This window comes from Brassica napus, chromosome C3 (assembly GCF_020379485.1).
Source record: "Brassica napus cultivar Da-Ae chromosome C3, Da-Ae, whole genome shotgun sequence".
In the NCBI taxonomy this organism is placed as follows: Eukaryota; Viridiplantae; Streptophyta; class Magnoliopsida; order Brassicales; family Brassicaceae; genus Brassica; species Brassica napus.
This window is the reverse complement of record NC_063446.1, coordinates 1783972-1811615: the sequence shown is the minus strand read 5'-3', so window position 1 is coordinate 1811615 and position 27644 is coordinate 1783972. Positions and strand designations below refer to the sequence as shown.

The 27644-nt window shown below is 37.4% G+C and overlaps 9 protein-coding genes across 16 annotated transcripts; 4 read left to right on the top strand and 5 right to left on the bottom strand.

The window, feature by feature from the left end:
- Positions 1–265: 265 nt before the first annotated feature.
- Positions 266–3057, bottom strand: LOC106384986 (syntaxin-132). The gene is made up of 13 exons (XM_013824918.2): positions 2785–3057; positions 2472–2573; positions 2324–2380; positions 2099–2147; positions 1783–1871; positions 1640–1713; positions 1508–1550; positions 1383–1443; positions 1263–1288; positions 1095–1172; positions 926–1006; positions 711–776; positions 266–589 (listed from the first exon to the last, which is right to left on the bottom strand). Exons 1-13 carry the CDS (start codon positions 2800–2802, stop codon positions 419–421), a joined length of 915 nt encoding a protein of 304 aa, XP_013680372.1. The 5' UTR covers positions 2803–3057; the 3' UTR covers positions 266–418.
- A 1687-nt stretch (positions 3058–4744) lies between these two features.
- LOC106385282 (transcription factor TCP17) lies at positions 4745–6613 on the bottom strand. Of its 2 annotated transcripts, none has more exons than XM_013825204.3 (2): positions 6099–6613; positions 4745–5829 (listed from the first exon to the last, which is right to left on the bottom strand). In XM_013825204.3, exon 2 carries the CDS (start codon positions 5805–5807, stop codon positions 5073–5075), a length of 735 nt encoding a protein of 244 aa, XP_013680658.2. In that variant the 5' UTR covers positions 5808–5829; positions 6099–6613; the 3' UTR covers positions 4745–5072. The 2 variants fall into 2 exon arrangements, with proteins under 2 accessions (XP_013680658.2, XP_013680657.2); XM_013825203.3 differs by having other exon boundaries at positions 6115–6609.
- Positions 6614–10129: 3516 nt separating this feature from the next.
- BNAC03G03360D lies at positions 10130–10696 on the bottom strand. Its single transcript, XM_013824920.2, has one exon. The coding sequence runs from the start codon at positions 10694–10696 to the stop codon at positions 10250–10252; it is 447 nt and encodes a 148-aa protein (XP_013680374.1). The 3' UTR covers positions 10130–10249.
- Positions 10697–10813: 117 nt separating this feature from the next.
- BNAC03G03350D lies at positions 10814–11639 on the bottom strand. The gene is made up of 2 exons (XM_013824919.3): positions 11407–11639; positions 10814–11344 (listed from the first exon to the last, which is right to left on the bottom strand). Exons 1-2 carry the CDS (start codon positions 11500–11502, stop codon positions 10967–10969), a joined length of 474 nt encoding a protein of 157 aa, XP_013680373.1. The 5' UTR covers positions 11503–11639; the 3' UTR covers positions 10814–10966.
- LOC106385024 (mitochondrial import receptor subunit TOM5 homolog) lies at positions 11628–12592 on the top strand. The gene is made up of 2 exons (XM_013824962.3): positions 11628–11887; positions 12247–12592. The coding sequence occupies exons 1-2, from the start codon at positions 11801–11803 to the stop codon at positions 12322–12324; spliced, it is 165 nt and encodes a 54-aa protein (XP_013680416.2). The 5' UTR covers positions 11628–11800; the 3' UTR covers positions 12325–12592.
- A 181-nt stretch (positions 12593–12773) lies between these two features.
- On the bottom strand, positions 12774–15817 carry LOC106384991 (replication protein A 70 kDa DNA-binding subunit B). The gene is made up of 10 exons (XM_013824922.3): positions 15617–15817; positions 15257–15406; positions 15010–15162; positions 14736–14913; positions 14381–14651; positions 14069–14296; positions 13780–14003; positions 13541–13701; positions 13331–13451; positions 12774–13235 (listed from the first exon to the last, which is right to left on the bottom strand). The coding sequence occupies exons 1-10, from the start codon at positions 15733–15735 to the stop codon at positions 13032–13034; spliced, it is 1809 nt and encodes a 602-aa protein (XP_013680376.1). The 5' UTR covers positions 15736–15817; the 3' UTR covers positions 12774–13031.
- Positions 15818–17184: 1367 nt separating this feature from the next.
- On the top strand, positions 17185–21617 carry LOC106384992 (diacylglycerol kinase 1). 5 transcript variants are annotated; one of them, XM_048751855.1, is made up of 9 exons: positions 17185–17441; positions 18484–18591; positions 18624–19842; positions 19933–20299; positions 20391–20467; positions 20601–20720; positions 20791–20955; positions 21042–21179; positions 21292–21617. In XM_048751855.1, the coding sequence occupies exons 3-9, from the start codon at positions 18697–18699 to the stop codon at positions 21439–21441; spliced, it is 2163 nt and encodes a 720-aa protein (XP_048607812.1). In that variant the 5' UTR covers positions 17185–17441; positions 18484–18591; positions 18624–18696; the 3' UTR covers positions 21442–21617. The 5 variants fall into 5 exon arrangements, with proteins under 5 accessions (XP_048607812.1, XP_048607811.1, XP_013680377.1 ...); XM_048751854.1 differs by having other exon boundaries at positions 18484–19842; positions 21292–21473; positions 21561–21617; XM_048751857.1 differs by having other exon boundaries at positions 17196–17441; positions 18489–18591.
- LOC106384993 (plant intracellular Ras-group-related LRR protein 7) lies at positions 21561–24031 on the top strand. Of its 2 annotated transcripts, XM_048751861.1 has the most exons (11): positions 21561–21647; positions 21749–22054; positions 22261–22330; positions 22405–22451; positions 22651–22759; positions 22850–22935; positions 23023–23113; positions 23232–23317; positions 23424–23510; positions 23582–23728; positions 23822–24031. In XM_048751861.1, exons 2-10 carry the CDS (start codon positions 21953–21955, stop codon positions 23690–23692), a joined length of 789 nt encoding a protein of 262 aa, XP_048607818.1. In that variant the 5' UTR covers positions 21561–21647; positions 21749–21952; the 3' UTR covers positions 23693–23728; positions 23822–24031. The 2 variants fall into 2 exon arrangements, with proteins under 2 accessions (XP_048607818.1, XP_022554276.1); XM_022698555.2 differs by lacking the exon at positions 21561–21647 and having other exon boundaries at positions 21716–22054.
- Positions 24032–24744: 713 nt separating this feature from the next.
- LOC106384996 (hamartin) lies at positions 24745–27378 on the top strand. 2 transcript variants are annotated; one of them, XM_013824930.3, is made up of 8 exons: positions 24745–24903; positions 25160–25349; positions 25462–25521; positions 25615–25717; positions 25806–26409; positions 26492–26612; positions 26709–26876; positions 26975–27378. In XM_013824930.3, the coding sequence occupies exons 2-8, from the start codon at positions 25218–25220 to the stop codon at positions 27032–27034; spliced, it is 1248 nt and encodes a 415-aa protein (XP_013680384.1). In that variant the 5' UTR covers positions 24745–24903; positions 25160–25217; the 3' UTR covers positions 27035–27378. The 2 variants fall into 2 exon arrangements, with proteins under 2 accessions (XP_013680384.1, XP_013680383.1); XM_013824929.3 differs by having other exon boundaries at positions 24746–24903; positions 25199–25349.
- The last annotated feature ends 266 nt before the right edge of the window (positions 27379–27644 follow it).

Below are 27644 nucleotides of genomic sequence, written 5' to 3'. Positions count from 1 at the left end.
TAGAGGTATAGTATTACAACATTAAATTATATCTATTTAATTTATATTATCTATAAGTCCAATGAATCATCTATTGTTTAAATCCAATTATTAATAGCCCAATAAACATTTCTTGTAGGCCCAAAATTAAAATGATAAGATTAGATATTAAATATAACATGATTTTCTAGGAATATGTCTACTAGGTCCAATTTTTAAAAAATCACTCTATTTTAATATATAAGATGCTGGCAGTCTCATATCCTCTATGAAATTGCACAAGTAATAGAGAAATTGGTTTGTTCATCCAATTAAAAGAATATAGAATTTCGTTTTGTGGTAAAAAGACTCTTCACACATTTCATAAACACTCGCTCAGTAAAAGCCGCACGTAAGGATGATTTTTGTTTGTTTGTTTACACATATTCTTGTATTCATCTTAAGCCTTCTTGTCTTTCCAAGGCTTGAGAACACCAACAACGATCACAGCAACAACAATGAGAAGGATGATGATTGCAATACACATCCATTTTCTTGAGTTCTTCTGTAAGCTCTTTGCTCTTTGAAGAGCCGTGTTTCCCGATTGCACGTGATCTACTGCACTTGACACCTATAATTTACCAACAAAAACTCATCATTATTTACTATTTATGTGTTAAAGAGTGCACTAACTTAAGGTCAACATATAGTTTTGAGACGTTATTACTCTTTTTATGAGTGTACCAACGCACCTGAGATTCAATGTTGTCAAGCATTTCTCCTTGTGCATCAACCAAAACTGCCATATCCATGAAAATCTGCAAAACAAAAGGGAACCTGATGATTCTACCTTTACCAGAATGACTCCTTACAATGAGTTACCATACAATGAGTAATAATAGATTGCATCAAACTTAAGTTCAAAGCTCTTCCATCTAGTGTAAGAGAATAATGAAAACCAACATACTTGTTGTAAGTCAAGAAGTTTCTTTTCCAAGTCTCTGACAGCATCATGACGTTCTTGAATTTCCGCCAAGGTGTCCATCACCTGGGAGAGAGAAGAAAATAAATAAACATCTTATAGCATGTTCAATCAAATCTTGGATTGTTTTTACACATTGGAAAACATATCAAACCTGTCCTCTTCCTTGCTCCTGAATCGCTTTCTGGAAGATCTGTTCGCTGTTTCCAGTTTCAATCAACTCATCAATTGTCTGTAAAAATCAAAAAACGGCAAGGCATTGAGTTTTTGTTCAAAACTCTGAGACTATAATAAAACACAAGACTCTACTTAGTATACTTACGTCTTCATCCGCTCGCTGTCCAGTTACTAATGCAAGGAAAGCACACACAGAAACAATAAGCAGGAGAAGTAAGAAAAGGAAAAGTAGATCAATCTCATAACATCAATAACGTACAAATACCTGTAAAAATACGCCTGTCAACAACCTCGCGGTACTCTTGTTGTATGTTCTCTCTTAGAACCTAGAAGAAGTCACACTATCAATCTGAGGAAATAACAGTTTCCTTATAGATATTGATAACTCACCTGAAACTCGGCCATCTTGTCTTTTAGCTTCTTCTTCAAGGAACTGTTGTTCAGTACAATAAGATTAATGACTGAGAGAACAAAAGGGGGTTCACAATAGATTATCGAACTTAAACATAAGAATACACTCACAGTGTGGTCGCTGTTCTTGATCGATCCACACCAGATCCTTTCCCGCACCCAGGTTTTTGTCTATTGGCCAAGTTCTACAGCATTTTGAATGAACATTAGTACAAAAGAAACTAATAAAATCAACATGATTTGAGTGACTCTACCTCTCTGTCCAGCTCCTCGAGTTTCCCCTTTATGAAACGAGCTATACTTCCGACTTCATCAACGTCTTTTGCCATTTTCTTCTTTATTGCTGTTCATTACATGCGGAGCAGCAACACAGAGAACACCAGACTATATGTAAGGCTAAGGGCAAACCATTAACACTAATTCTAATACTAAAGTTTCAAGCGAAAGTTCGTTATGTCCCCCGCTAGTACAAGTAAACATACCAATAATTATATTCACTGACTTGCAGCAATAGTTCTGGAAGAAGATGAATGAATGAAGAAAAGATATAGAGAAAAGAACGAAACTAACCCTTCATGGCGGGAGCTTTGGTCACAGCCTTGGACTCCTCATGAGCAGCCTATATGGTTTTAAAATCGGTAATACAAATGAGAAGCCACAGAATCATAAATCTTGCAAAAAGGAAAGCCAACAAAACATTGCAGCTTCCAAACTGCAATAGAAGTTCTGGTTCTTATCTCGATGCAATGTACACATTCATACTGTATATATCACTGCAGTGATTGAGTTATATACCTGAAGTTTCTTTAGAAGCTTATTGAGCTTTTCATATTGTTTGTCAATATCTTGAACCTAATAATAAACAGAGGAACACACTTTAGGTAGTAGAGCAGCTGGTAAAGTAATATAGAAGAACTCTGTTTGTTTGTTTGTTTTTTTTTACCTTTTTGAAGAAATCATCTAATCCTTGATCTGCTGCTCCTTGTTCCCCTAGCTCCACATCTCCTTCTCTAGAAGATTGACCCCGTGGAAGCTCAAACGAGCCCTACAGAACCAAAGCCATTAAAATTCAGTAGAATTAAAACACAATAATCGATTACCATAATAATAAACCCTCAAAGCATACAGCTGGAGACTGCACAAGTGACTAAATTTATATCCAATAATCAGAAGTCATAACTCAAGTCAGATAGCTCCCTACACCATTCAGATTCTACTTAAAAGAGTGAAACTATAAATTTCGATAAAAATCTCACCTTTAGAAGATCGTTCATCGTATGGTGCCCAAGAGACTTTGAGTTTGGTTTTGGTTTTATACAACAAGAACGAAGGAGAACACGACTTCGAATTGTGCTAAGGCGAGAACAAGACGTGGCTCTGCGCGACGAAGATGTTGAACCGGAAACGCCGGAAAAGTGTCGATCTTTTGAGAAAGTTTAGTGAGGAAAGTGAAGGAGAAACGGATCTGGCTCAATCTGAGACAGAAGAGTAGTGGTAATTTTAGGGATTTTAATTTTTTTTTGTTTCCAAACCGGTTTGGTTTGGTATGTACACACGGATATTTCCGACACGCCGTCCTTGTCCAGCTCAAGACAACTCCTTTTCAGTTGCCTGAAAATTATTTATTCAAGGGTAATTACGTCATTTGAATCAGCTAATTTATCTTATGCGACGCATGTGCACTGACGGCGATACACCTAAGGAATATGAACGTTCGATTGACAGATCAAACATTCTGTACAAGTGGGACCTCATGGCAACTAACGGCGGGTATTGTCGAAATATTTTCAATAAGTGTAGCGACAGTCATTAACAGAACGGGGGCTGTAGCTCATATGGTTGAGCGCTCGCTTCGCATGCGAGAGGCATGGGGTTCGATTACCCGTACCTCCATCTCTTTATGACCTAATCACCCTTTTGGCTTTTTTTTTTTTTTTATTATTAATTACTCGTTGGCCATTTACGTGTAAGCTTTACACGTATTCAAAATCCTTTCATGGAAAAATTCGCGATATGCTGCTCCTTTTCCCCGATCTCTTGCTAAAAGAAAAAAAACTAAGATGCTGCTTTGTTTCAGGTTTCGTAAAACATTTTCATGATTTGAAGAATACATAATTGGTAACATGCATGAGTAACGTTTTTAGCAAAGAAAAAAGCATAATTAGTTTCAAAAGAGAAACATGATTAACATAATTCAGGTTTAGTAAAATATGTCAAGATTCGTTCGTTATATATAAAGGCTTCAGAATTCAATTCTAAATAGTGCGAGTGCATTTGTACGTACAGTATCTATAGTCGAAAGTTTCTATAATAACTTATAAGTATAGCTTTTCTCAAAGGGTTTCGAACTTTTAAACTTGGTAAAAATTTAAGATTGTTATGCATAAAAGAACATTACCATTGCTTTATTTTAGATATTTAATTTGAATAGGAGATGCTTTGTTTGAGAAGATCTAAAGTTAGTAGCAACAGGACAGGAAATATAGGTTGGGGAATAAAGGAAGAGAAGGAAGAAAAAGATAATTTGCATGCCTAAGTAAAGTGGTGAATTATGCGAAAATGAAACAACGTGTAAACTTCTTCTTTTTTGCTCATTTCATAAGTTTGAAGCATGCCGATTGTAAAAGTAAAGTTTATAGCCATATAAAGACTGGCCATATATGGACCATTATTTATATCCAATTTCTTGTATGATATCCTATTTAAATTCAATGATTCTACGAAAAAGGTATTGTAAGCTTGTTGTAGTCGATCAAGCATGTTTAAGATGAAAACAAGCCATGGATGGCATTAAGTTACTGCGATGTAAAAGCAAAGGAAAAGGTTAATAATGCCTTCAAATTTACCATGGTACTATTTAACAATGTACCATGTAATCATGTATGTGTGGGAGACAAAAGAGTTAATGGAAAATGATAAAAGAAGAGACAAAAGAGAAAAGAAAAAGAGTAATATATCAAAAGAAGATAAATAGGGATCACTGCTTGACAGCAGATCCAGTTGCATGCTGTCTATAACTGCCTCCTCATCTAAGCCCTAAATATAAATCATGCGTTAATTACCGCTTTTTATCTTAAAAAATATTAATTTTTTCAGTTTGTATGGATGTATCATATGATTGATTATATACATGGTGTGTATAGAGCACATGCATATGTGACTGTGGACACAAAAACAATATTCTAGGCTTCTATTGGCATGCAACGAGGTTATATATATGTCTAAGCACTTCAAACATATCTCTAACAGTAACATAAACGTTACAATTCTCGCAACAAGAAATGTAGCTTTCTCATACAAAACTACATAATTTCCAAAACATTACCGAAAACAAGCAATGACTAATATCTTTGCTCAAACTGAGATTGGCGTGGATAATGCTTAATAAGACTAGCTCTATACTATATTAAACATACACTCAATCCAATAATATATAACACCATTAAAACCATGTAAATGATCTATATAGTATACACCATCCATCTGCCACATGATCCGACGCATCAATTTATGAAAGAGTCCAAAACCAAGCTGCCAGCTAGAACTACTCGACATGATCTGTTTGCTTCGAGGAGTTCGAGTTTGAGCTAAACAGTTGAAGCTGATCACCACCCTCATGAAACAAAGGGTATCTCGGAAATAGAGAGCTCATAGTTTCCACCGCCGATGGATTAAGATGATTATTATTGGACAATGCGACAGTAACGTTGCCAGATTGGTCCAGAAGTGACTGTTGGAGTTGTTCGAGGTTGTAATGACAAGAGCTGCTGCTAGGGAAATAAAGCTTGTCTCTATGGTTTGAGTTCGAGAAAAAATGATGATCAATATCAAACCCATGACTCTCAAGATTCAAACCTTCTCTCTGCAGGGTCGTATCAGTTCTTGATGAGCAGCTTCCAAGGTCGAAACTTTCAAAATACCCGGGGAAAGATTCTCCGGCGGCGGCGGTGAGATTAGGGTGAAAACCAGGTGGGAACTGCAAAGGGGGAAGCATAGCGACGTCGTTTTGAGCAGCTTCTAAGAGCCAGTCAATGACTTTGCTAGGCTGACTTAGCCCTAATCGTTCTTGAAGGTCGTAGAGCTGAATTGCTGTCGTTGCCGACAATCTTATCCTCCTGTCTCGAAGACCACGAACTGTGCACACTTTGCTGTGTCTGTCTTTGCCTCCGAATATTCTCGAGGCTCTCACGATTCTTGGATTTTGCCTCAACGAAGATAAAGAAGTGGCTTGATAATGATTATCGCCTTCTTGTTTTATTCCCATTGAGTTGGTTCTCATCGTTGGTATGTTATCGAAGGATCTGAAAACAAAAACACCAGAATAAATCAATATTGAGATAGTAGGGTTGTAATCACATGAAATGAAAGCAAATCAGTTGTAAGCAAACAAAAACTGATCAAGAAAGTGTGAGAAAAAGAATCTTTTAGTTCAACAATTTAATTTGCAAGATATTTTGTATGGCATAAAAAGATCTCAAGTGATTCAAATCTATATAGATACAACAGAACAATCCAAAGAGGATTCGCAGACTCCATATTGATTATTGCCAAAAAGGAAGAAGAATAGTACAAGTTACAGTGGAAACCTAGTAAGCTTGAATCTGCTTTAGGTTTAGACAGATCGAATGAATTCTTGGTCACACAAGTTTGAAAAAGAGGATAAGAACCTAGATGATGAACACGTGAAAGTTGTTAAAGTAGAATTGTTCAGTACATGATTGACGCTAAGAAAGAAATGATATATTTAATATATATACTCTCTAATTCCTAGCTAGGGTTTTAGTTGGGTGTGAAATGAATTTACAGACAAGGGTATAAAAGGAGCCTAGACATTCTTACCGAAACGTTGTCGACGGAAACAAAAGATGCTATGGGTCTCCACCTATACTAATAATAGATAGGATTAGATGGTTAATCAAGATTCAAAACATTATAATTGGTTCAGAAATTATGCAGACACACACACGTATCTAATTATTTAGATCCTGAGATTCATGAAATATTAATCCACTTCTATGTATTTGTTACCATTTACCTGAAACTTATATATCTTCCATTCTACTAACATTTTTTTTTTCTTTCTAGTTACTACTAACATGTTTTTATAAAAAAATTCAAATTTTCTTTACACATTCTCTATTTCCTTTTATCATTCTAAGCCATAGTTAATAATTACTAGGTACCAACTTATACTTTTGGAGCAGAGGCAATTCAGTTATTTATGTATCCTTATAAATTATCTTCATGAGCTGATCCCAATTAAGTTCTATAATTGATATACATGTTTGTGGTCGTACATATTACAGTAGGCGTTTAGATTGACAGCTAAAATGGCTGGTTTTAGAGGATGGACCAAATGAAAGAGAGTAGGTTTTTGTTAAAAGCATCTTGTATATATAATATGCCTTGATACACCTAGATTCATGGACCACTATATGAATGGCAGTGAGAGTTTTGCTGATTCTTTCTAGCATTTATTTTAGATATACACTATCAGTCCACACAGAATTACAATAATATCAATTTCCTTATAGCAAAAAAAAATATCAAATTCTTAATTAAAGATTCCTGTGAATGTACCATTTTCAGAACAATGACGACATGCTTTCGTACGGTTTTTCTAATTTTTATACTTAAGTTAATTTCAACATAATTTCAGGCGAATATTTTTGAACATTTTCTTCAAGAATTTTTTTTTTTGTCAGCAAACAAAGCAGACTTACGTAGATTCTGCGAACCATCCCGGTAGCTCTGCATCCATATGAACGACAAACGACGGTTGTTTCCTTACACTGCGTGCGAGACTGTCCGCCTTCGAGTTTCGTGTCCGTGGTACATGAATGATCTCTGAACTGTTGAAACTCCTCTTCAAAACTTTTATATCTTCCAAATAGCTTACAAAGACTGACCACTCTTCTGGTTCCGAAATCATTTTCACCAATTGATCACAATCCGTTGCAAAAATAATCCAGGCCTATCTAAGATACCTCATACATTTCATTGCCCATATAAGGGCCTCTATCTCTGAGTGTAGTGGCGACTGACTCGCTCTCGTATTCCTTGCTCCCATTAGTCCATCGTATCCTTCCATGGTACTATACCATCCTTGCCCTGAAAATATATCCTCATTTTTCCAAGATCCGTCCGTAAAACACCATCTACCTGGTATACTCGGTATTTTCAAAGGTACATGAACTTGGGTGCGTTCCATGCTTTGAGTCTGAGAATTTTGTGCTTCCACCCAAAGTAACGATTCTATTTCTATCAATTTGAGAGTATTTCTCGGGTCCATATCCAAATTGCTAAAAACTTTGTTGTTTCTACCTTTCCATATATACCAGAGAATCCAAGCAAATGAATGATCCTCCATCTCAAGGGAAACTCTCCAAATAAATGATTCATATTGGTAAACAATGATTGAGTGGGAAACATATATATATGGATTCATCCGGATTCGTAAAAGTGTCCAGACCTGAACCACCGGTGGACATTCAAAAAACACGTGATTAGTTGATTCCTCGGAAACACCACTGTCACAAACAGTATCTCCTTGCATTCTTTTTGATCTCAAATTTTTCTTAACCGCTGTACATCCAGTCAATAGTTGCCATAAAAAATGTTTCAACTTGGGTGCACGGCGTAATTTCTAATTCTGAATAATGAATTTATGTAATGATTTTTTTTAAAAAATTATAATATTCTAATTTCTTACCGCACTGCTAGATAAATATTACTGTTTTGCTTCTACTAACCACTTTAAATAATTGTAGTTTTGATTTACCAATCAGACCACAATGTACAAGTAACTATGAGCTGCTTGAATAAATGTGTATATCAGAGATTGTGAAGTTTCTCTAGTTGGGAGTTAGCATCATATTCTCCATCTTTCACCAACTGCAAAACCACATTGTGTGCAAACGGTCACAGACAGTGCGGTTGAAACGCTTTTGTAAACCTAAAGAAAGTTGGAATATGTGTAAGTAATGACTAATGCATTATCACAGACACGTTTTGGACCCAAATTGCAAACACGGAGTGTTATTTCTCTTTAATCCTGAGCCGTCGTTATCTGTCTGTACGACAGTAAATGCAAAAGGCACATGCCGAGAGAGAGACAATGACATATCCTTGCCAGAGACAGAAGCAAAACAGTTGAAAGAAACAGTCGTTTGGGGTAATATCTATAAAACACACACATCCATGAATCAATGGAGACAAAGTTTGGTGGCATTCTGGCTTTTCACAGTCTCTGCTTCTTCTTCCTTTTCATTTTTTTATTTCTTTTCTCTTGTCGCTGGTGAATTAGAAAGAGGGACCGCAAGAACACAGGCACAACTACCTGTTTCTCTGTGTTATTACATAAGCAACCGTTTCTAATAAAACTAAAGACTTGAAACAATCATGACTTTATCATCATCATCATCATCATCATCATCATAGATATGCGTAAACATAGGGAATACGTCAATCTAATTCTTGTGAAGGAAAATAAAGTGTTTTTGTAGTATACACAAAGATACGACAAACCTTATTAGATAAAGCAAACCAGGGAGAATCTTTTGTCGGTAGAGAAACATCACAAGCATTCCTTGGCTCATCAGAAGGGAAGGAGACTACAAAAAAACCTACAAAGAAAGGAAAAAGAAGTTACAGACTGGAGAAATGGAAACTTTTAGATAACCGGTTTCTTTATTAGTTATATTATTTGTATATATTATCGATAATTTCTTTTATATATTTGATCATTTTATTTATACATATACAATATTTTTTGTTGTTATTATATAATTTATTTTCTGTAGATCAGATCAATTTTTATTCAAAATTATAGAACAAAACTATAATTAATATATCATAGGTTGATCGAATTGGACATTAAACAAATTATGACATAAAAAACTTATTTTTTCCATCGAACACATTTTTGAAAAAAAAATGAACAGTATTATTTTCACAGTTGAATTATTTTGACTTTTATCTTCCATATGATTTCGAAAGCTTTCAAATCAACCATCAAATTGATACATATCATTTTAATGTTTTTAATCGTATACTTAAAAAATACATTTTTGTAATTTAAAGTCGTTTAAAAAAAAGTAACCATTTAAATGGGTCTTTTGGCGATGGAGATTTTCTTGTGTTTAGGCAGTAAAAAATGTACAAGGTGATGCCAAACATGAATATTATAATTACTAAACTGTTGCAGCAGTCTTATACTGTAGGCTAAAGCACAAATCAGAGACACAATCGATCTGACTGGTCAGAACTCCAGTAGCTAGATAAACCTATTTCAACAGGTTGCTCACAGTTCTAAAGTTGCCCTTTCTTCATACAACTACAAAAATAACCATCTACAATGTCGCAGCTCAAACTAACTGAGCTTCACAAAATTCATCTAGCTAAGACCAAAATGACAAGTCAGACTCTCTGAATAAACTATAGCAGCAGGGAGAAGTAGCTATAAACCCTACAAAAACAAGCATACCGTTATGAACTTGGTCAGAAAGTGTACAGCTCTCGAAATCAAAGGAGAAGCCAAATGAATGCACTTGGCCATATTAACACGAGCCAAAACTTTGACCTTACACAAATCAACATTCATTCGCCGCCAATTAAGAAACTTTTATAACAACATATCGAAATCAAGGTTCCAATGCCATTAAGATCTATACACCTCAAAAGACCATAACTTTCATAACATCCAAACTCATTCTACAATACTCAGTGAATCAGAACAAACATAAACCTCACAAACATAAACTCAATGTTACTCTCGTAGCCTCCGCCACGAGCGTTCTCATCCTCCTCAACGGTGATCGTCGAGTAAACCGTAGGGAAGTCCGTCTCCTCGAACGTCTTCTTCTCACTCATCATCTCCGCCACGTCCTCCTTCTTCAGCAGATAACGCCTTATCGGCGGACGGTTTCTCCGCTGATCTCTACCGTGGTACACGATGTTGTACACCGTCTCGGGATCCGAGGTCGGCACGATCGCCTCTTGATCGATCGTGGCGGGGCATCGGATCCGATACTCCGTCGCCTTCGGAACGGATTCGAGGTACTCCGGGTGAGCGCAAGGTCCGGTTATCTCCCATGGCTTCTTGACGTAACGCCTGAGAGTTTGCGCAAGGGAAGAAGTCGCCGTCGCCGCTGCCGCTGGTTTCGCCATTGTTGAGATTGAGAGAGCTTCACAGATTTGGGTAAGTGAAATGGAGAAGAAACCGGTTTGATTTGGTTCGATTCTGAAATTCTGGTTTGGTTCGACATTAAACCGAGATTTAACCTCTTAAATAAAGGATTGGTTGATATTTCATGGGCTTAATTATTAGTGGGCCTTATATAACGGGCTTAACCATTTACATAAACATAGAAATGAGCTTGAAGCAATTTAGATCAAATACAAAACCCAACCGGTTTAGCAAAAATCGAAATAACCGGTTTAATCAGATTTCTGCAAATTGGAGACAAAACCGGAAGCAGCGAAAGCAGCAGAGCCACCGAGGACAGAGACGAGAGCCACGACGAGCTGAGCCACCACTTGCCAAGAGTAATCTTCAGGGACCAAGTAGACGAAAACCGGTCCGAGGAGGAGTAAACCGAGGCTCAGGGTGAATAACGTTCCAGGCGTTTCCGGGTTAGTAGCGGCGGACAAAACGCCGAACTCCTCTGCTTTGGTGAGCAGTCCGAGACGCTCGATGGTGGACAGAGAGAAGCCTGATTTCTCGGCTAAGGATAAAAGTCCAGCCTTTTCGGCTTTGGTCAGAAGCTTGAGCTGCTCGACTCTTGTCAGTAGCTTCACCTGTCCACTTGTTGTGCCCTGTGTGACAAAAACTTCAATAAGACTTCAATACACAATTGAAAATTTGAATTGTGTATTACCTTCTTTGAGGTTATGGTTCTTGTTGCAGAAGGTGAAGGCTTCTTGTTCGCCATGGAGTGCACTGATAAAGACGAACATATTGAATTAGCCGCCATTTTGTAACACTCTCTCTGGTTTTGTCTGAAGCTTTTTTCTTCAATGGAGGAACCAGAGGTTAGTCTTGTAGATGAGATTGTTAAAGATTGTGTTGTACACGTGTTCGATTATTGTTGGTTGGCTTCTCGCGGTTTTGTCTGGATGGAATCACTCCATGTCAGTTACCAAAAAGAGTTTATTAGTAAAGGTTAGTTTCGTAATTTAATAATCCCTAAGCCCTTAAAAGGGTTAATAGATGCATTGAAGTGACATACCGACGATTTCTCGATCAAAAGTTTCGATTTTTAGCAAGCAACAATGGCGAAGACTGTGATCTCAATGGATCAGCTGAAAGCTTTGTGGCACTCTGAGGTTCAAGATGAACGAAAGTGGGCTGCTAACATGGTAAAGTCTCTTGCTTTCCTCCCTCTATGGGTCTGTCTGTAGTTTAGTTTGATTCTGAATTGAGTTGATTCTGTTGTATGTGTTGTGACTTAATCATGGGGGTTTCTCTAGCCCTTTGATTGAATTGTTCTGGGTATTACGGCGATTGTGAATTCGGTTTAGGATGCTATCCTGAATTGATTCAATTGGGTCTCTTAGAGATTTAGGGTTTATCAGTCACAAGTCTATGCCTTTTGGAGTATTTGATTCGTTTTCTTGTGATGCTCGACTTTGTTTGTATTCTTATCATCAAAATCTGTCTCACTCTGACACGAAGTCCCTTTTGTTTTCGGTTGTTGTCTCTCTTCTTGTTGGTGCAGAAACTTGTGAGAGCACTTGGGGTGTTTGCAGGAGGAGTCTTCCTCATGCGCAACTTTGGTGATCTCATGGCTGTCTGAAGAAACCTGATTACTATGGAGGAGAGAGCATCTCTTAGTTTTTTCACTTTCTCAGTTTTTTGTATTTTTTTTCAATGTCTCTCTATAGAAGAAGGAATGGTTTAGTTTTTGATTTCACCAGTGTGATATGAAAATATCTCAGTTGAAGATTTGTTATCTTTCAGTGGCTGTGATTCTTATGTTATGCCAAAGAGTTTACTTTTCATGCACAACCAGCTCTAATTGTGTTTTAACCTTATCACCAAGCTTATAATATGTCTTTATCACATCAGCCTATGAATTAACAAGATCGGTGTTGATGGTTTGTTCTCTGGCTAAGCTTCAGTGAATCTCCAATGGATTTTGGCTCTTTTTTCTTTTGCCTTCTTAAGTTATCTTCTGTTAGGAAATTCTGCTGAACTCTTTGAAAATTTTCATGTTCTTCAATTAAATAACACTCAGTCTATAGATGATCGTTGGAAAAAATTCAACTTGAATCAACGTTTGAATGACAGGACATTCTAATTTGACTGACCGCAGGAAAACTTGTATAATACAAAGCTTGGGACTTTTAGTTTCGCAAAGCTCTAGATAAAACAATTCAACTAGAATCAACATTTGAATGACATAAAATACTAATTTGACTGACCGCAGAAAAACTTGTATAATACAAAGCTTGGGACTTTTAGTTTATCAAAAGCTCTAGACAAAACATGTCATGGTTAGAACTACTGAGATGTCTTCTTGTTCTTGGAAATGTCTTGAAGCAACAATCTGGTTTCAGCAGCAAAATCAACCGGGGCAACACCTCTTACAGTTATCCTCTGTCTCTTCTCACTGTTATACTCTTGTTGAGAAACACTAACACGGAAGAGATGAGATGACCAAGTAGCTTCCTTCAGTTTTGTCTGAAACTCATTCCCTTCACCTTCCTGGTGAAAACCAAAAAATAACATCACATTTTAAATCAAGAACCTGGAGAGTTCAGAATGGTCTAAATCGTTGTATATGGTTTTAGTTTCCTTACCTCCGATTTTAGTACGTTGAGTTCATCAGCTGTGCATCCAATCATCTTCTCTGCTTCATCATTGAATGCAGAGAACCAGGCTTCACCGGTTGAATCAGAGACTTTCACCGCCATTATATACCTAAATCACACCATTAAGCAACACAATTAAAACAAACAAGATCCATTCTCTATTCTTGTTTTATGAATATGAATCATGCATTATCTCACCTTAAACTGCATTCTTCATCCTTTTTCTGACAACCTTCACACCAGTAACCAGAGTCCATTGCTTCAGTCACTTTCTTGTTACAGCTCTTGCAAGCACGGTACCACATTGCCTGGTCTGGCTTGATGAAGCTTATGTAAGCTCTAGTACTGAAGAACACAGGCTGCAATACAAACACAAGACCACATTAACCAACTTTTCTTTCTCCTTGGATTTAAATAAGTAGAAGTTTTTGAAGTACCTTGTCCTCGCCTAAAGAGGGGTTGGTTGTGAAGTGAGAGAGACAGACTCTGTCAGAATACATGGATCTTGATCCATTATTGGCAGAAGGGCTCATCCCAGAGCCAATAGCAGACATAGATGTCTCTTTGCCTTCAGAGTCATACCAAGATTTCAACTTTGCAGCTTCTGGTATATCAGGATTTACCACCACGTAGCTTTTGCTGATAGTGGAGAGTGAAACACCTGGAAGAATCGGTTTCTATCAGCAACCAATTTGACAAAGAGTCTAAGAAAAATTAAGTTTTTACCTTGAAAATCTCCAACTTTGAGAGACTTAATCGCAATGACAGGGTACTTATCAGCCATGTCTAGAAGCTCTTGTCCTAAGTCAGTTGCTAGATCGTTCCAAAGGGACACCACAACAGTTTTCTTTGTCTCATCAGCTAAAACTATATCCCTCTTTGGGATCATCTCGTTGTCACTCTTTCTTCTAATACTCATGGTGGGAGAAACACTTTGGACAACACCGATAACATCTGAAAAATGAAATAAACACCAATTATAATCCTAAACCAGCATTTAAAAACAAAAAGAACTCTATATTAAGAGACGGCTCTTACCAACAAGCTCCTTCTGATTCACGTATGTACCCAGCTCATCAATGGGTACAGAGTTGAATTTTGTCTCAGGGATAAACATTTCTTCGCTCCCAGCTTCTTCAACCTCTGAATACTCGTTCAGAGTCATCTCGTAATCGTTCTGAACCGTCTTGAACTGCTTATTAGCAAGCTTAAGTGTTCCCCTCGATATGTAATAGACTTTTCCCTTCTGGAACGTGTCATAAAACTTCTTTGCAGCTGCGTTAAACATCGTCGCCTGAATCTGCGTTCCCTGGATTTCAATACATAAAATAAAATCAGTCACCACCACATAAGAAAATCATCAGAGCTAGAGAATTCTTTAAAGCAGCCTTACTTCCTCATCAGTGAGTTCCACATTGAAGACACATCCTTCTCCTCTAGCGTTTTTGTAAGTTCTCAAGACTCCTTTGTTTGTAACACGGACTTTAATGGTCCAGCTTCCTTGGTAAGGGTTCAAGGACACAAGGGGATGGACCCTCCTGGTCATAGCCATTCTTGCAGCTGGTGCAGCGCTACAAAAAAAAAACACAGAAAAAAGTCAATATTAAGCATTTGACATAGTAAGAAGCAAATAAGTTTTATTAAAACAAAAACAAAAAGTTACTTACTTTCCTCTCTGCTCATTGATTATTTGTGAAGCTGATTTGGCGACAAACTCCTGCTTCGGTTTCAACATTATACCCGTAGAAGCTTTAGTCTCGGATTTAATCTCTGAGTCAAGTGCAGAAGCAACAGCCTCGCATTTGGTGACAAGCAAATATCTAAAGGAAAGAGATAAAGACAAGACACAAGATTAGTTCTGTTTGCTTAAAACAATTTACTAATTTCTATCAAAGAAGCAGTAAAGATTATTACTTTTCTCCAGATTTTCCTGGAATATCGTTGGCCGTATAATGAAGGAGACGAATCAGACCAAGATTCTGGATTTTTCCAGAGACGATCTCAGACGTTAAAGTCGCAGGCAACATTGCTTTGATCTTCATCTTTCCATCATTAGCATTAAACCTGAGCAACAAAACCACGAGTCAAATACATTTCATCCAACGAATAGATTCTATAAACCCAATTCGCGCAGCCATAAACCCTAATTTTGCATTCCAAATCGAAATTAAACAGATCTAGTGAATCAAGCTTCGAGAAACCCCAAATCGGTGAATACGACATCATCTGTGTGGAAAGTAAAAAAGCTAGATCGAGCCGTAAGGAAACACTTGCGTGTATCGATTTCCAACGGGTTTAAGATCCACGACTTGAACGACGATCTGAGGTTGAACCGAGGACGAATCGAGGGATAATAATGACGCGATGCCATCTTGGGTCACTGAGTTCTCCATCTCTCTCTATCTCGATCACTGACTCTTTTGTTGAAATCGAGCAAATGTGTGTGAGAATAGGAAGAGGAAGCAAAAAGGTTTTTGTAAGGTAAAATAAACACGCGGGAGCTATTAGATGTTTGGTTAATTATTCCCGCCGTTTTTTTAAAAAAAAAGTTTCGCCGCCTCTTCATGGTGTCTCTTTCCTATTTTTGGCGCCTTCTTTTATCCCAACTAGAAAAAAAATGCATCAATACGGTGCCGTTCGTGGCCCACACGTCTAACCTTCTGTCTTAGACAGAGAGTTTTGATCTACGAGGCACACCTGGTTTGGACCCGAGCCTCTTTATTTTCTCCCCGACCTAAAACTTCGGATTTGCTCCTGTGTCCCAACGTTCGTACTGCTCTCGATCACATTGTATATTGTAAGTTTAGTAAATATATAAATTGCTCAGTACAAAAACCTCGCTATACGCAGCAACACCTATGGGTGTCAGCTAAATGTGAACCTCACTAGGAATCTTGCATTAAAGCACATTCTTCCTACCAAATGTAACGATAGTCCATAAGACAAATAACGCTCTATATTTTCTATACTCATCACCTCAAGTCGAAATTGCTATGATTGATAAACTGTTATAAGTCAGAGCCAACAATAAAATAAAACGAAACCGAATACTCCTTTTAGTTGAAGTTTGAATCGAACTAGAAACTTCTAAAGATGTGCAAGCATATAAAACAATAAATTGGTTGGAAATATATCAAACGAAAAATAAAATTTAGACCAAAAATTATGTTGCGATGTGATGCAAACGAACTGTTAAGTAAAGTTACATCATTTTGAAGTGCAATTGCGAAAGTAACGGTTACATTTAAAATTAATACGTAGGAAATCCATTAACGCGCTCTCGATTCTATAAATTTCTCATTAACGCGAAAAATGCACAGTATTTGTCATGAAGTAAGAGCAAAACAGAGAATTTGCATCTGAAAATGAGAACCTTTGACATGATCTCTGGTTTAGTTTGTTTCTCAAACACCTAAACCCTGAGAGCCGAATATGAGCTATGGTCCACCTTAATTGCTATGCTTTGTTCATTGGAAACCATAGGTGTTATTATTATACCTTGTAGCATTTCTGTTATGAGTAACTCTTCTTTACTATACAAATGAGTTTTTTAACATACAATATTCGTGGTGATGCCATCAGAAAAATGAAGAACAAGCCATATCAATATATCATCAAAAATAGTATGATAAACATCTATAATCAATATACAAAATATTGTAATTTAGAGATTAATCGTTGCATGACAGTAATGGGCCGGGCCTTTTGCCGACATGTAACACGTTACTTTCCGGAATCCGAGATTCATCATCTACCCTACGTGGGCCAGCCGTGTCTTTCGATACGACAAACTAAACCCCTCTCTTTCCGCGCAGAATCTTTCTCTCTCATAAGTATTACTCGTCGGGTGAAATAAATATAAACAAAGCGAGCGAATAAATCAAACGAAGATTATATATAAATTTATAATATATAAACTCGAGACAGCATCAATCAATCTGCTTTTCAAAAAATCAAAATTGGATTTGGGAATTTTTTCCGGACGAGTAAAGGCTTCGTGCTTGGTGCGTCGATTGTGTGTGTTTCCTTCTCTCCTTTCGCCTGCTCGATCTCTAGGGATTTTTCATCTGATCACCTTCTTCTCTGTCGCTTTTTGAAGGTTAGGGTTCATGTTCTTCTTACTCTTGATTAAATTCTCTATTTCATTTCCATTGTATGCTTCGCGGACCGTGAAAGCAGTAGTATAAGCCTTGATTTTGGATTTGTTGTGATTCCCATTTTGTATTTTAATTTTTATCTCTGAGTTTTCTTTTGTTTGTTTTAATATTTTTAGAGATGAGTGTGTAACAAACATGAATAATTAGTAGGGACTTTTAGAAAGGTGTTTGTTTTTCTTCTAAGCATTGATTAAGATTAATATTTAAGTGCCAAAGTCTTTCTTTTTAGAGAAAAAAAAAATAGCACTAAATCAAATTTTTGTTCTCTTCAAAAGTCACAAAAATAGCACTTAATATTTTATCAAAAGTCACAAACTTAGGATTTAAAATTAAATGGTGGGATTTAGGATTTAGGATTTAGGATTTAGGATTTAGGATTTAGGATTTAGGATTTAGGATTTAGGATTTAGGATTTAGGATTTAGGATTTAGGATTTAGGATTTAGGATTTAGGATTTAGGATTTAGGATTTAGGATTTAGGATTTAGGATTTAGGGTTTAGGGTTTAGGGTTTAGGGTTTAGGGTTTAGGGTTTAGGGTTTAGGGTTTATGGTTTAGGGTTTAGGGTTTAGGGTTTAGGGTTTAGGGTTTAGGATTTAGAGTTTAGGGTTTAGGGTTTAGAGTTGAGAAATGAGGTTTTGGGGATAAGATTTCAAATTTTGAAAAATAAAAAAATTAAAATTTTCAAAGTATAAACTTAAAAATGTGCTATTTTGGTCATTTTAGTTTTTGAGTGCTATTTTTGTGATATAAACTTAGAAATGTGCTATTTTGGAGATTTGCCATTCTTTTTAAGTCTGGTTCTTATTTAAGTCAATTACAATTAATTTAGTTTGAATCTGAGCAAACCAAGCATTTATTTTTCTGCTAGTCATTCTTTTTTTATTGTCAGCCTTAGTAATTTGTGGATATTTGTGATGCAAAGTCTCTTTCTTTCTCTAATGAAGACCATTGTTTTTAACTTGGTACTTTTTTTTCTTGACAGTGCAGAAGTTTTTGTCTTTTATAGTTGAAGTGGGTTTTGAACAAAACTTATTCAGATGGATAATGGATGATGAAAGATATGGACTTTGAATAAATAGTACACGAATTTTTCTTGTCTGTTGGACCTGACCAAGCCAAGAATCTTTGTGGGGGCGTCTGATTGGCTCGAGCTTCTGGGATTATCATCACACGTGTCGAGTTGCAGCATAGACAAATGGAGGACGATGGAGAAATGGGGATGTTCAGCAAGAATCCACTTGAAATGGTTGAGTCTTGCGGGTTCATCTTCACTTGCTTTGTTGCTGCCCTTGTTGGTATTTTAACCATAGCCTACACTGCTTCTCAGTGGCGAAGGAATATCAACTTAAGCTGGACAAAAGCCATCGCCAGGTCAAAGAAAAACCCAAAGGCGCGGCACAAGACTCCCGTCGCCCCGCATAGCTGGGAACGCGACTCTGTATCCCGCGCCAAGAACTTGAACTGCTCTGTGTGCTTGAAGTCGATGTCGCCTTCTCAGACAATTGTAGCTTCAGAAAGTGTTATCCACAGGTGCACGATCTGCGGAGCGGCAGCTCATTTTAGTTGCTCTTCAAGTGCCCCTAAAGATTGCAAATGCGTCTCCATGGTTGGATACGAGCATGTGGTGCACCAGTGGGCAGTGCGGTGGACGGAAGGTGCTGACCAGTCTGACGAATCCTCGTTTTGTAGCTACTGTGATGAGTCGTGTAGTAGCTCCTTTCTTGGGGGTTCTCCTGTATGGTGCTGCTTGTGGTGTCAACGTCTTGTCCATGTCGACTGTCACAGTAATATGTCAAACGAAACAGGTGACGTTTGTGATCTAGGCCCTCTTAGAAGGCTTGTCTTGTGTCCTCTCTATGTTAAGGAGTTAACACGGAATCCTTCTGGAGGGTTTTTGAGCACGATCACGCATGGTGCTAACGAACTTGCATCTACGGTCCGTGCCAGTATCAGGATTCAAAGCAAAAAATACAAGCAAGGTAATGAAACTTCGGTTGACTCGGATAATAGTGGTAGCAATTGTGATGAATCGACGGAAAGCACAGCTGATACAAGTCCAGCTGTTGTTAATGGCACCCATTCCGCGTTGGAAAACTCAAGCAGCGTTGTGAATGGAGGTTCCTCTAACGAGGACAGCGATGAGAAGAAGCCTAGTGTTAAAAGAAGCGGTTCCTTTGGTAAGAAAGATAAATATCAGGGACTAAGGTCCAAACTTAAGTATGAGCTAGCTGATTTGCCTCCAGATGCAAGACCGTTGTTGGTTTTCATTAACAAAAAGAGTGGGGCTCAACGAGGTGATTCTCTTCGGCAGCGTCTTAATCTTCTTCTAAATCCCGTGCAGGTAAGAGTATGGTTCCTTGTAAACTTGTCACATTGCGTTTTTTTACTTGTTATTGTCTTTTGAGTTTATTGATGGAGATGTTTCTTGCAGGTGTGTGAATTGAGTTCAGTGCAGGGACCAGAAGTGGGGCTTCTCCTCTTCAGGAAGGTTCCTCACTTTAGAGTTCTTGTTTGTGGTGGAGATGGCACTGCTGGTTGGGTATTGGATGCCATAGACAAACAGAATTTTGTCTCTCCTCCTGCGGTTGCTATCCTGCCTGCTGGAACCGGGAATGATCTATCCCGGATATTGAACTGGGGTGGTGGTTTGGGTTCTGTTGAGAGACAAGGAGGTTTATCTACTGTGTTGCAGAACATAGAGCATGCTGCAGTCACTGTCCTTGATCGTTGGAAGGTATCGATTCTGAATCAACAAGGAAAGCAACTCCAGCCGCCAAAATATATGAACAATTATATAGGTCAGTTAAACTCACAACCTCTTGGTAATGATCTTCAAAGCTTTGCTTTCGATATTCTTCAATTATTTGCTTACGCTGCAATTTTTAACAGGGGTTGGGTGTGATGCGAAGGTCGCCCTTGATATTCACAATCTACGGGAGGAGAATCCAGAGAGATTTTATAGCCAGGTGATCAATAAACCTCAGGACTCCTGCCATTAGTACCTTTCTTAATCATATGAGTTAACTGGCATTATTGTAGTGAAGCTGAACTGTTAATCTCAGTTCATGAAACTGACATTTGAATGCTTTCAATGTTCAGTTTATGAACAAAGTCCTATATGCTAGAGAAGGTGCAAGGAGTATAATGGACAGAACATTCGAAGATTTCCCTTGGCAAGTTCGAGTGGAGGTGGATGGTGTTGACATCGAGGTTCCTGAGGTAAGTCACAGAAAACTAGTTTACATAATAATAGTTAATGATGTAACTTCACTATGCTATTTCTTTGAAGGATGCGGAAGGAGTACTTGTTGCAAACATCGGAAGTTACATGGGAGGTGTGGATTTATGGCAGAATGAAGATGAAACATATGAAAACTTTGATCCGCAATCTATTCACGACAAGGTAGTAGAAGTCGTGAGTATATCTGGAACGTGGCACCTTGGCAAACTCCAGGTACGATAATGATCATCTTAGAGGTTCTATCTGCATGATCTTTTGTAAACCTAACATCATTTGTTTTTTTTTCTTCGCATTTTCAGGTTGGGTTATCTCAAGCCAGAAGGTTAGCTCAGGGGCAATCAGTGAAGATACAACTTTGTGCGCCGTTGCCTGTGCAAATCGATGGAGAACCTTGGTCTCAGCAACCATGTACCTTAACGATATCGCACCATGGCCAGGTCTATAAGAGTTCTAGATCCAAAACCGACTCTTAATTTTTTTTTTAAGCTTCAACCATTTTTTTTTTGTTAAACTGATGTTTGTTTTATCAATGACCTTGACTTGGAACAGGCTTTCATGCTAAAGAGAGCAGCGGAGGAGCCACTGGGTCACGCAGCGGCTATAATCACAGATGTTCTAGAGAATGCAGAAACAAATCAAGTGATCAACGCTTCACAGAAACGAGCTCTGCTTCAAGAAATGGCTGTAAGGTTAACTTAAAAAGAAGAAAGGATTGGTTTCTGCTTCATCTGGTTAGTCACTGTCTGATAGAAGTTTTCAAATATATGTGTATTTACATATCTCGTCTCTCTGTCTAAACGAATGGAATCTTATACAAGTATTGGAGATTGAATCCGCTGAGTGCAGAAGCGGGTTCTGTTCTGCGTGGAAGTAGGTTTTACCAACAATCTTCGAGTTTTTCAAAGGTTGGTGACTTGAGATAGTGACTTGACGAGAGTCCTTCTCCACTCTCATTTAATTTTGAAAACAACTTTTCTAATTTATATTTTTTTTTTAATCCCAAAAGTGGCTTCGAGAGAGAGAGAGACCTTGACCCTCACCTAAACCTCAAATCCTCAGAAATTCGTAAACTTTCGTACCCAAAAATCTAATCTCTTTTTGGTAATCAGAGATTGATTCCTTTTTGAAACTTTCTGGGTATTTTTATTCCGTTACAATTTTTGTTTATAAGCATCCAATCAAAAATTCAAGAGCGTAGAAACAGGGAAGAATGGGGTGTTGCGCGAGCAATCAAGGAGGAGGTTCAAAGGCTAGTCGGGTAAAGCGGTGGCGATCCACCGGCATTATTGGCCTCCGCGACTCCAAACTCAAGGTATAACCAAATCCTCCCAACAATCTATATAATTGATTTTGATAGAAACTGTTGTGTATAGAGTTTGTTTTAAACGAAAAAGTTACAAACTTTGATTAGTTAGCTCATGAAAGATTTTGTTTTTAGGGTTTCTGTTTTGGGGATTTTAGTTGATCATGTCTTGAGCTGGGGGGGGGGAGTTACTGAATTTGGTTTTTGTTGAGCAGACATTTCCTGATGTAGTGATTGACATGGAGAGAGCAGTGCGGACACTCGATCTAACACACAACAAGATCTGTATGTTTCTTCATCTCTTTTGATTGTCGTTAAGAGTTGTTAGTTGTTGTTGAAGGACTTTGTTGTTTATGCAGCTGATGTTCCTGGAGATATCAGTAAGTTAATCAATATGCAGCGTCTGGTGAGACATCTTTTGCCTCTCTCTTGTATATTATCTACAGATTTTTATCATTTCTCAAGTGATTTTTGTTTTTTTTTGTATTAGCGGGTTAAATGCTTGTTGGTTTTTGCTTTGGATGTTAACTCTATCCCATCATTTTCTTGAACTAACTCTTTAAACTATTAATGATCCAAGTTAAATCTTAAAAAAAATTCTGCAGTTAATAGCTGATAATCTAATTGAGCGCCTTCCTGGGAATCTTGGGAAACTTCAATCTCTCAAAGTTTTGATGCTTGATGGAAACCGCATCAGCTATCTGCCGGATGAATGTATGAAGAGTTCTCTTTATTTTCAAGTATCTTCTTTGTTATTTTCTTGTCTATTTGGATACGATTTATCTCTTTAATTTATTTATGCAGTGGGTCAGTTGATAAGGCTTGAGCAACTATCAATCGCAAGAAATATGCTCATATACTTGCCTGATACTATTGGTAGTCTTCGCAATGTACGTTTTAACTTCATCTACCACCCCAAAACCATAGCTCTAGTTAGCTGTCTCTAATAAATTGCCTTTCTTCTTATCAAAATGCAGTTAGTGCTGTTGAATGTCTCGAATAACAGATTGAAATCCCTTCCAGAATCATTAGGGAGCTGTGCCTCTTTAGAAGAAATACAAGCTAATGGTATGCTTTCTAGTTTTGATTTTTAGAACATTATGTTTTCCATTGAAAGTTTGAAATGTCCCCTTTTCGCTTCTGATGTGATCCAAAAGCCTAATCGTGAATCGGGATAGCCTTGCAGATAACGTTGTTGAAGAGCTCCCTGCATCACTCTGCAATCTGATGCAGTTAAAGTCGCTTTGCTTAGACGATAATCAAGTGAAACAGGTAGAGCAATTGAGCTGTGATTTGTTTCTTCACCCTCTAAACTTTTTTAATGTTTACTCTTATTATTCCTGTTAAATCTCGTAACATTTATGGGGGGTTTTCTTAGATACCAGATGGATTGCTGAAAGATTGCAAGAGTCTGCAAAATCTATCCCTGCATAACAATCCAATTTCCATGGATGATTTTCAGCTGGTAAGTCGATATAATAAGAGCACTCTCTTTGAAATGGGGTTTTGTTGGTAACATGACTATGGTGTATATAGATGGAAGGATACCAAGAGTTTGAAGAGAGGAGGAAGAAGAAATTTGATAAGCAAATAGATTTGAATGTGATGATCAGCTCTAAAGGACTCGATGTAGGCGTTGATAAATGAATACTCTATACAGTTTTTTCAACATCTCCTTACTTCGTAAGTTGATTCAGAATTATAGATAGATCATTTGGTATTGGTAATCTCTATTGTGTTCTTCACTGATCATAATTTTTTTTTTCTCTTTTGCAGGATCAACGTTTCTGTCATGTAAAGAAACATTGTTGTAATACTCTCTGTCTCTAGAATCTCTCTCACTGTGATTCTGCCAAAATTCTTATGAAAACATACACAATCACATATATATGTTTGAAGGCGTGTAATGGATCTGTGTAATGTGTCTTTGTGTTCATATATATATACACATATAACATGGCAAAGAGATTCTTGCTCTTTTATCAAGGAGACGGTGCTAAGCGTGTGACTTAAGTGTGTGTTCTCTTGTCTGTCTTGAACACACATTTTGGTTTTGCTTTGTGTTAATACCTTTTGTACTATGGGAAAGCTGAGCTTTATTATAAAGTTGAAAACTGAATTCATACCAACAACTTAGATTAGATTCAGCTCAATTTGATCCTTAATTTTAAAAACTTCAGAACTAAAAAAAAAAAAAAAAAAGTAATATTCCTTCCGTTTCATAAAGTTGCATATTCTAGAAAAAAAAAATTGTTTCAAAAAATTCTATAGTTTTTATATTTTCAATGCATGTTTTATTAACTAATTATAAACTTCAAAAAACTTAATTGCATTAATTGGATTTTTATTAGATTAAAATTATGAAAAAAAAATAATCACAAAAAATTATGTATATTTAATGTGTTTTATTAAAATGTGTGAAAAAAATTAAAATATGTAACATTTTGAAAGGAAGAGAGCAGAGATTAATACCTTAATTATGTAAATGTAAAATCCATAAATGAATAATTTTTTGGAGTTGTTGAAACTGACCCAATCACTCTGTATTTTTTTTAAGTCTCAAAACAAAATCCGAAACGTTTGACCTTTCTCTTTTTGCTATTCTGACCGATCAAGGAAGCTAACAGGTAGGTGGGCAAGCTTGGACCCACCTGACCCGACCCGACCCGACCCGGATTCGACCCGTTTTATCGTTTTTTAAAACAAAGGGAAGCAGCGAGAAAGCTCATCATCATCAGCATCAATCATCTTTACATACGTTTTGAAGAAACCGAAAGAGAATTAATTGTTTTGGGGAAATCACCATCGAATTCAAATATCTCCGATCAAATTCGTCGTCGGCGCTATTATCTGTGAAGGTAAAACCTTTCCTGCTCGCTTGTATCTGTATGCTCATCCAGCTTATCATCCTCATATTCGCTCTCACCGATTGGATTCTGTTAAAAAAAGGAAATGGCTCTGCGATTTTAGTGTTCTATATACTCTTCCTTGTTGAAATTGGAATATTTCATCTAATACTTCATTATTATTAGCGGTATAATTATCACTGTGATGTCGACGTAATTTAGCTGTTTTTGTTATAGTCTAATCTGATTTTAACATTTTTTGGATTAGAACACAAAAAACAATGACGAAAGTGTCTCCCTTTGGCAGTTGTAATTACTGTCGTTAAATGTCGAGTAGCTCGGGAAGTTTCTCCGGAAGGAGTAGTAGCAGCTCGGCCTGTAGTAGTTCCAGAGGTGATAGTGAAATCTCCTTTGACGCTGCTGATGAGCTTCTCCAGTTTGGTTCCAGACGCATGGAGGTTAGTTATACCTTCTGTTTATGTTGATGCAAGATATTCATTGTGAATTAGTTTCTTCTTACTCTTTGATCAATAAAGTTTTGAGCTTTCTTTGTTTTTTTATTTATGGCAGCTAAGGAAAGAAAAGGACTTGCTGAGAAAATCGAAACCTCATAGTATTGAACTAGTCAGAGTAAGCTCTTCTTCTTCTTCTTGTTTAATTTAATGTTATGCACATTTGAGGGGAAGTGTTTTCAGACATATATACATCTTCTCTTTGCCACAGAGATTGGAACTCCACTCAAAGTCATTATCTGAATCTCGCCTAGAAGACACGGCTAGGATTCAGACCATGGAGATAGAGTTGCTGAATTGCTATAAAGAGATTGGTATGTCCCTAACTGAGCCTAGCAATATAGTTTTTTTTTTTTTCCTGATCTAATAACTCTTAAGAGTATATTATTCTTTGTCCTGTAGGTTACTTGCGAGATCAACTGATTTTTAAAAGCAAGGAAGTGAGTTACCTCAACGAACATGTGCGCAATCTTGAATCCAAATTGGCTGAATCAGGGGACTTTGAAGAAGAAGTTAAATTCTTGAGAGAGGAGCTGTGCATGTCTAAATCCGAGCATTTGTTGCTGCTGCAAGAGCTCGAGAGCAAAGAGACAGAGCTACAGTTTTCGTCTCTTTCTGTGGAGAAACTGGAGGAGACCATCTCGTCCTTAACGCTGGAGTCCTTGTGTGAAATAGAGAGCATGAAGCTTGATATAACAGCGTTGGAGCAAGCACTCGTTGATGCGATGAGAATCCAAGAGGAAAGCATCCAAGAGAAAGATCAGTTGAGAGGAGTAGTCGAAGAGGTTCAGTTTCAGTCTCGAGAGGCGCAGGAGAAGGCCAAGTACGTTGAGAAGCTAAACGAAGAGCTGAGGAAGAGAATCGCCGCTTCTGAAAAGAGTATCAAAGAGTTTTTTCAAAGTACTAAAGAACGGTTGGAAAGTGAAAACGAAGAGCAGCCACCTCTAAATGGAGATTGTTTCTTCGCTGAATTGAGCCATGTGTTTCCATTGTCCAGTGAAGTTCGGTGAGTTCCAGCTTATTACGACTAACTAACTTTTGTGTCCTCCCTGTTACTAACAATGTTGGTTGGTTTTGTGTCTTGACAGTGAATGTTTCGATGCAATCATCAAGAGACTAAAACATCCCCGGAATGCAACTTTGATCGATAAAATGGAGGGTATGGGGAAACAGATACATCTGCATGAAGATCTTGTGAAGCGGCTCAAGGTACGTTTGAAAAACTTAGGATTTCTATTTTGCTATCTTTTGTCAAAAGGGTTAATCTAACTAGTTTCGCATGTGATATTTTTGGTGTATGTGCAGGAGGAACTGAAACAGGAGAAACTGAAGGCGAAGGAAGAAGCGGAAGACCTTACGCAAGAAATGGCTGAACTAAGGTATAAGATGACATGTTTGGTAGATGAAGAACGCAAACGCCGTGTGTGCGTAGAGCAAGCGTCATTACAGAGAATCGCAGAACTGGAAGCACAGGTATTTTACTTATTTTATGATGCTTCCTGTTTTTTCTTTGTCAAGTAAACATGAAGGAAACTAACTGTTCTTTTTTTTTAATGCTCTGTTGTTAAAAGATCAAGAGAGAGACGAACAAGCGCTCTTCCACAGATATGCTACCTCTTTCCGTATTATGAAAACAGCATGAGCTTTGATGTATGGCTTAACACAATTCACCCATGTTCACATGTCTGAGTGTCTCATCCATGGAGTTTCTGCTCGAGTATACTTGGATGGTGATCTAAAATGGGGATCTTAATCACGCATGGAATCGCAGGATGGTAAGGAATCCTGAGACTTGGAAGTGGCTGGAGCATTAGAGATTGATTTTGGATCTTTTTTAGCGTTTAGAGTACATAATGTGTGCTTGGAACACAGTAATAAAGTGGGACGAATCTACTTTTTGGCTCATCTTTGCGAGTGAGTTTGTATGTATATTCTTTGTTCGTTTTGATATGGAGAAAACAAGTTTTTATGAAAACTCTTATTGACTCTTAGGGTTTGTAGTTTGATCATGCGCGGTGTTGTGTTGTTAGGATGCAGAGAACAAGGTACTAATTGTTTCCTCTTAATTGCCTCGAGAAAAGTAATCCTCAGTTGATTTATGATCCAATAGTTGTTCAAGAGATATAACTACACTGATGCATGTTCTTAGCTCTGTGATCCTACTTGATTGATTGGTAGAAATCGGCTGATCTAGAGCAGAATAGGGAACATTTGAAAACAACTTGTGAGATTTCTAATTGC

Excerpts from the sequence above, each read along its gene's own strand:
- LOC106384996 (XM_013824930.3), top strand. The coding sequence starts at position 25,218 with ATGTCGAGTAGCTCGGGAAGTTTCTCCGGAAGGAGTAGTAGCAGCTCG. Across the intron at positions 25,350-25,461 it reads TTGGTTCCAGACGCATGGAG|CTAAGGAAAGAAAAGGACTT; the intron begins GTTAGTTATACC and ends TATTTATGGCAG. Across the intron at positions 26,877-26,974 it reads TCGCAGAACTGGAAGCACAG|ATCAAGAGAGAGACGAACAA; the intron begins GTATTTTACTTA and ends TGTTGTTAAAAG.
- LOC106385282 (XM_013825204.3), bottom strand. The coding sequence starts at position 5,807 with ATGAGAACCAACTCAATGGGAATAAAACAAGAAGGCGATAATCATTAT.
- LOC106384986 (XM_013824918.2), bottom strand. Across the intron at positions 1,007-1,094 it reads AGGAGCAAGGAAGAGGACAG|GTGATGGACACCTTGGCGGA; the intron begins GTTTGATATGTT and ends TCTCTCTCCCAG. Across the intron at positions 777-925 it reads AACTTCTTGACTTACAACAA|ATTTTCATGGATATGGCAGT; the intron begins GTATGTTGGTTT and ends TTTGTTTTGCAG.
- BNAC03G03360D (XM_013824920.2), bottom strand. The coding sequence starts at position 10,696 with ATGGCGAAACCAGCGGCAGCGGCGACGGCGACTTCTTCCCTTGCGCAA.
- LOC106384991 (XM_013824922.3), bottom strand. The coding sequence starts at position 15,735 with ATGGAGAACTCAGTGACCCAAGATGGCATCGCGTCATTATTATCCCTC. Across the intron at positions 14,297-14,380 it reads GAATCAGAAGGAGCTTGTTG|ATGTTATCGGTGTTGTCCAA; the intron begins GTAAGAGCCGTC and ends TTCATTTTTCAG. Across the intron at positions 13,236-13,330 it reads TCAACGTACTAAAATCGGAG|GAAGGTGAAGGGAATGAGTT; the intron begins GTAAGGAAACTA and ends GGTTTTCACCAG.
- BNAC03G03350D (XM_013824919.3), bottom strand. The coding sequence starts at position 11,502 with ATGGCGGCTAATTCAATATGTTCGTCTTTATCAGTGCACTCCATGGCG. Across the intron at positions 11,345-11,406 it reads GAACCATAACCTCAAAGAAG|GGCACAACAAGTGGACAGGT; the intron begins GTAATACACAAT and ends TTTGTCACACAG.
- LOC106385024 (XM_013824962.3), top strand. The coding sequence starts at position 11,801 with ATGGCGAAGACTGTGATCTCAATGGATCAGCTGAAAGCTTTGTGGCAC. Across the intron at positions 11,888-12,246 it reads GAAAGTGGGCTGCTAACATG|AAACTTGTGAGAGCACTTGG; the intron begins GTAAAGTCTCTT and ends TTGTTGGTGCAG.
- LOC106384993 (XM_048751861.1), top strand. The coding sequence starts at position 21,953 with ATGGGGTGTTGCGCGAGCAATCAAGGAGGAGGTTCAAAGGCTAGTCGG. Across the intron at positions 22,452-22,650 it reads TAATCAATATGCAGCGTCTG|TTAATAGCTGATAATCTAAT; the intron begins GTGAGACATCTT and ends AAAATTCTGCAG. Across the intron at positions 23,114-23,231 it reads AGAAGAAATACAAGCTAATG|ATAACGTTGTTGAAGAGCTC; the intron begins GTATGCTTTCTA and ends ATAGCCTTGCAG.
- LOC106384992 (XM_048751855.1), top strand. The coding sequence starts at position 18,697 with ATGGAGGACGATGGAGAAATGGGGATGTTCAGCAAGAATCCACTTGAA. Across the intron at positions 20,300-20,390 it reads ATATATGAACAATTATATAG|GGGTTGGGTGTGATGCGAAG; the intron begins GTCAGTTAAACT and ends AATTTTTAACAG. Across the intron at positions 20,721-20,790 it reads TTGACATCGAGGTTCCTGAG|GATGCGGAAGGAGTACTTGT; the intron begins GTAAGTCACAGA and ends ATTTCTTTGAAG.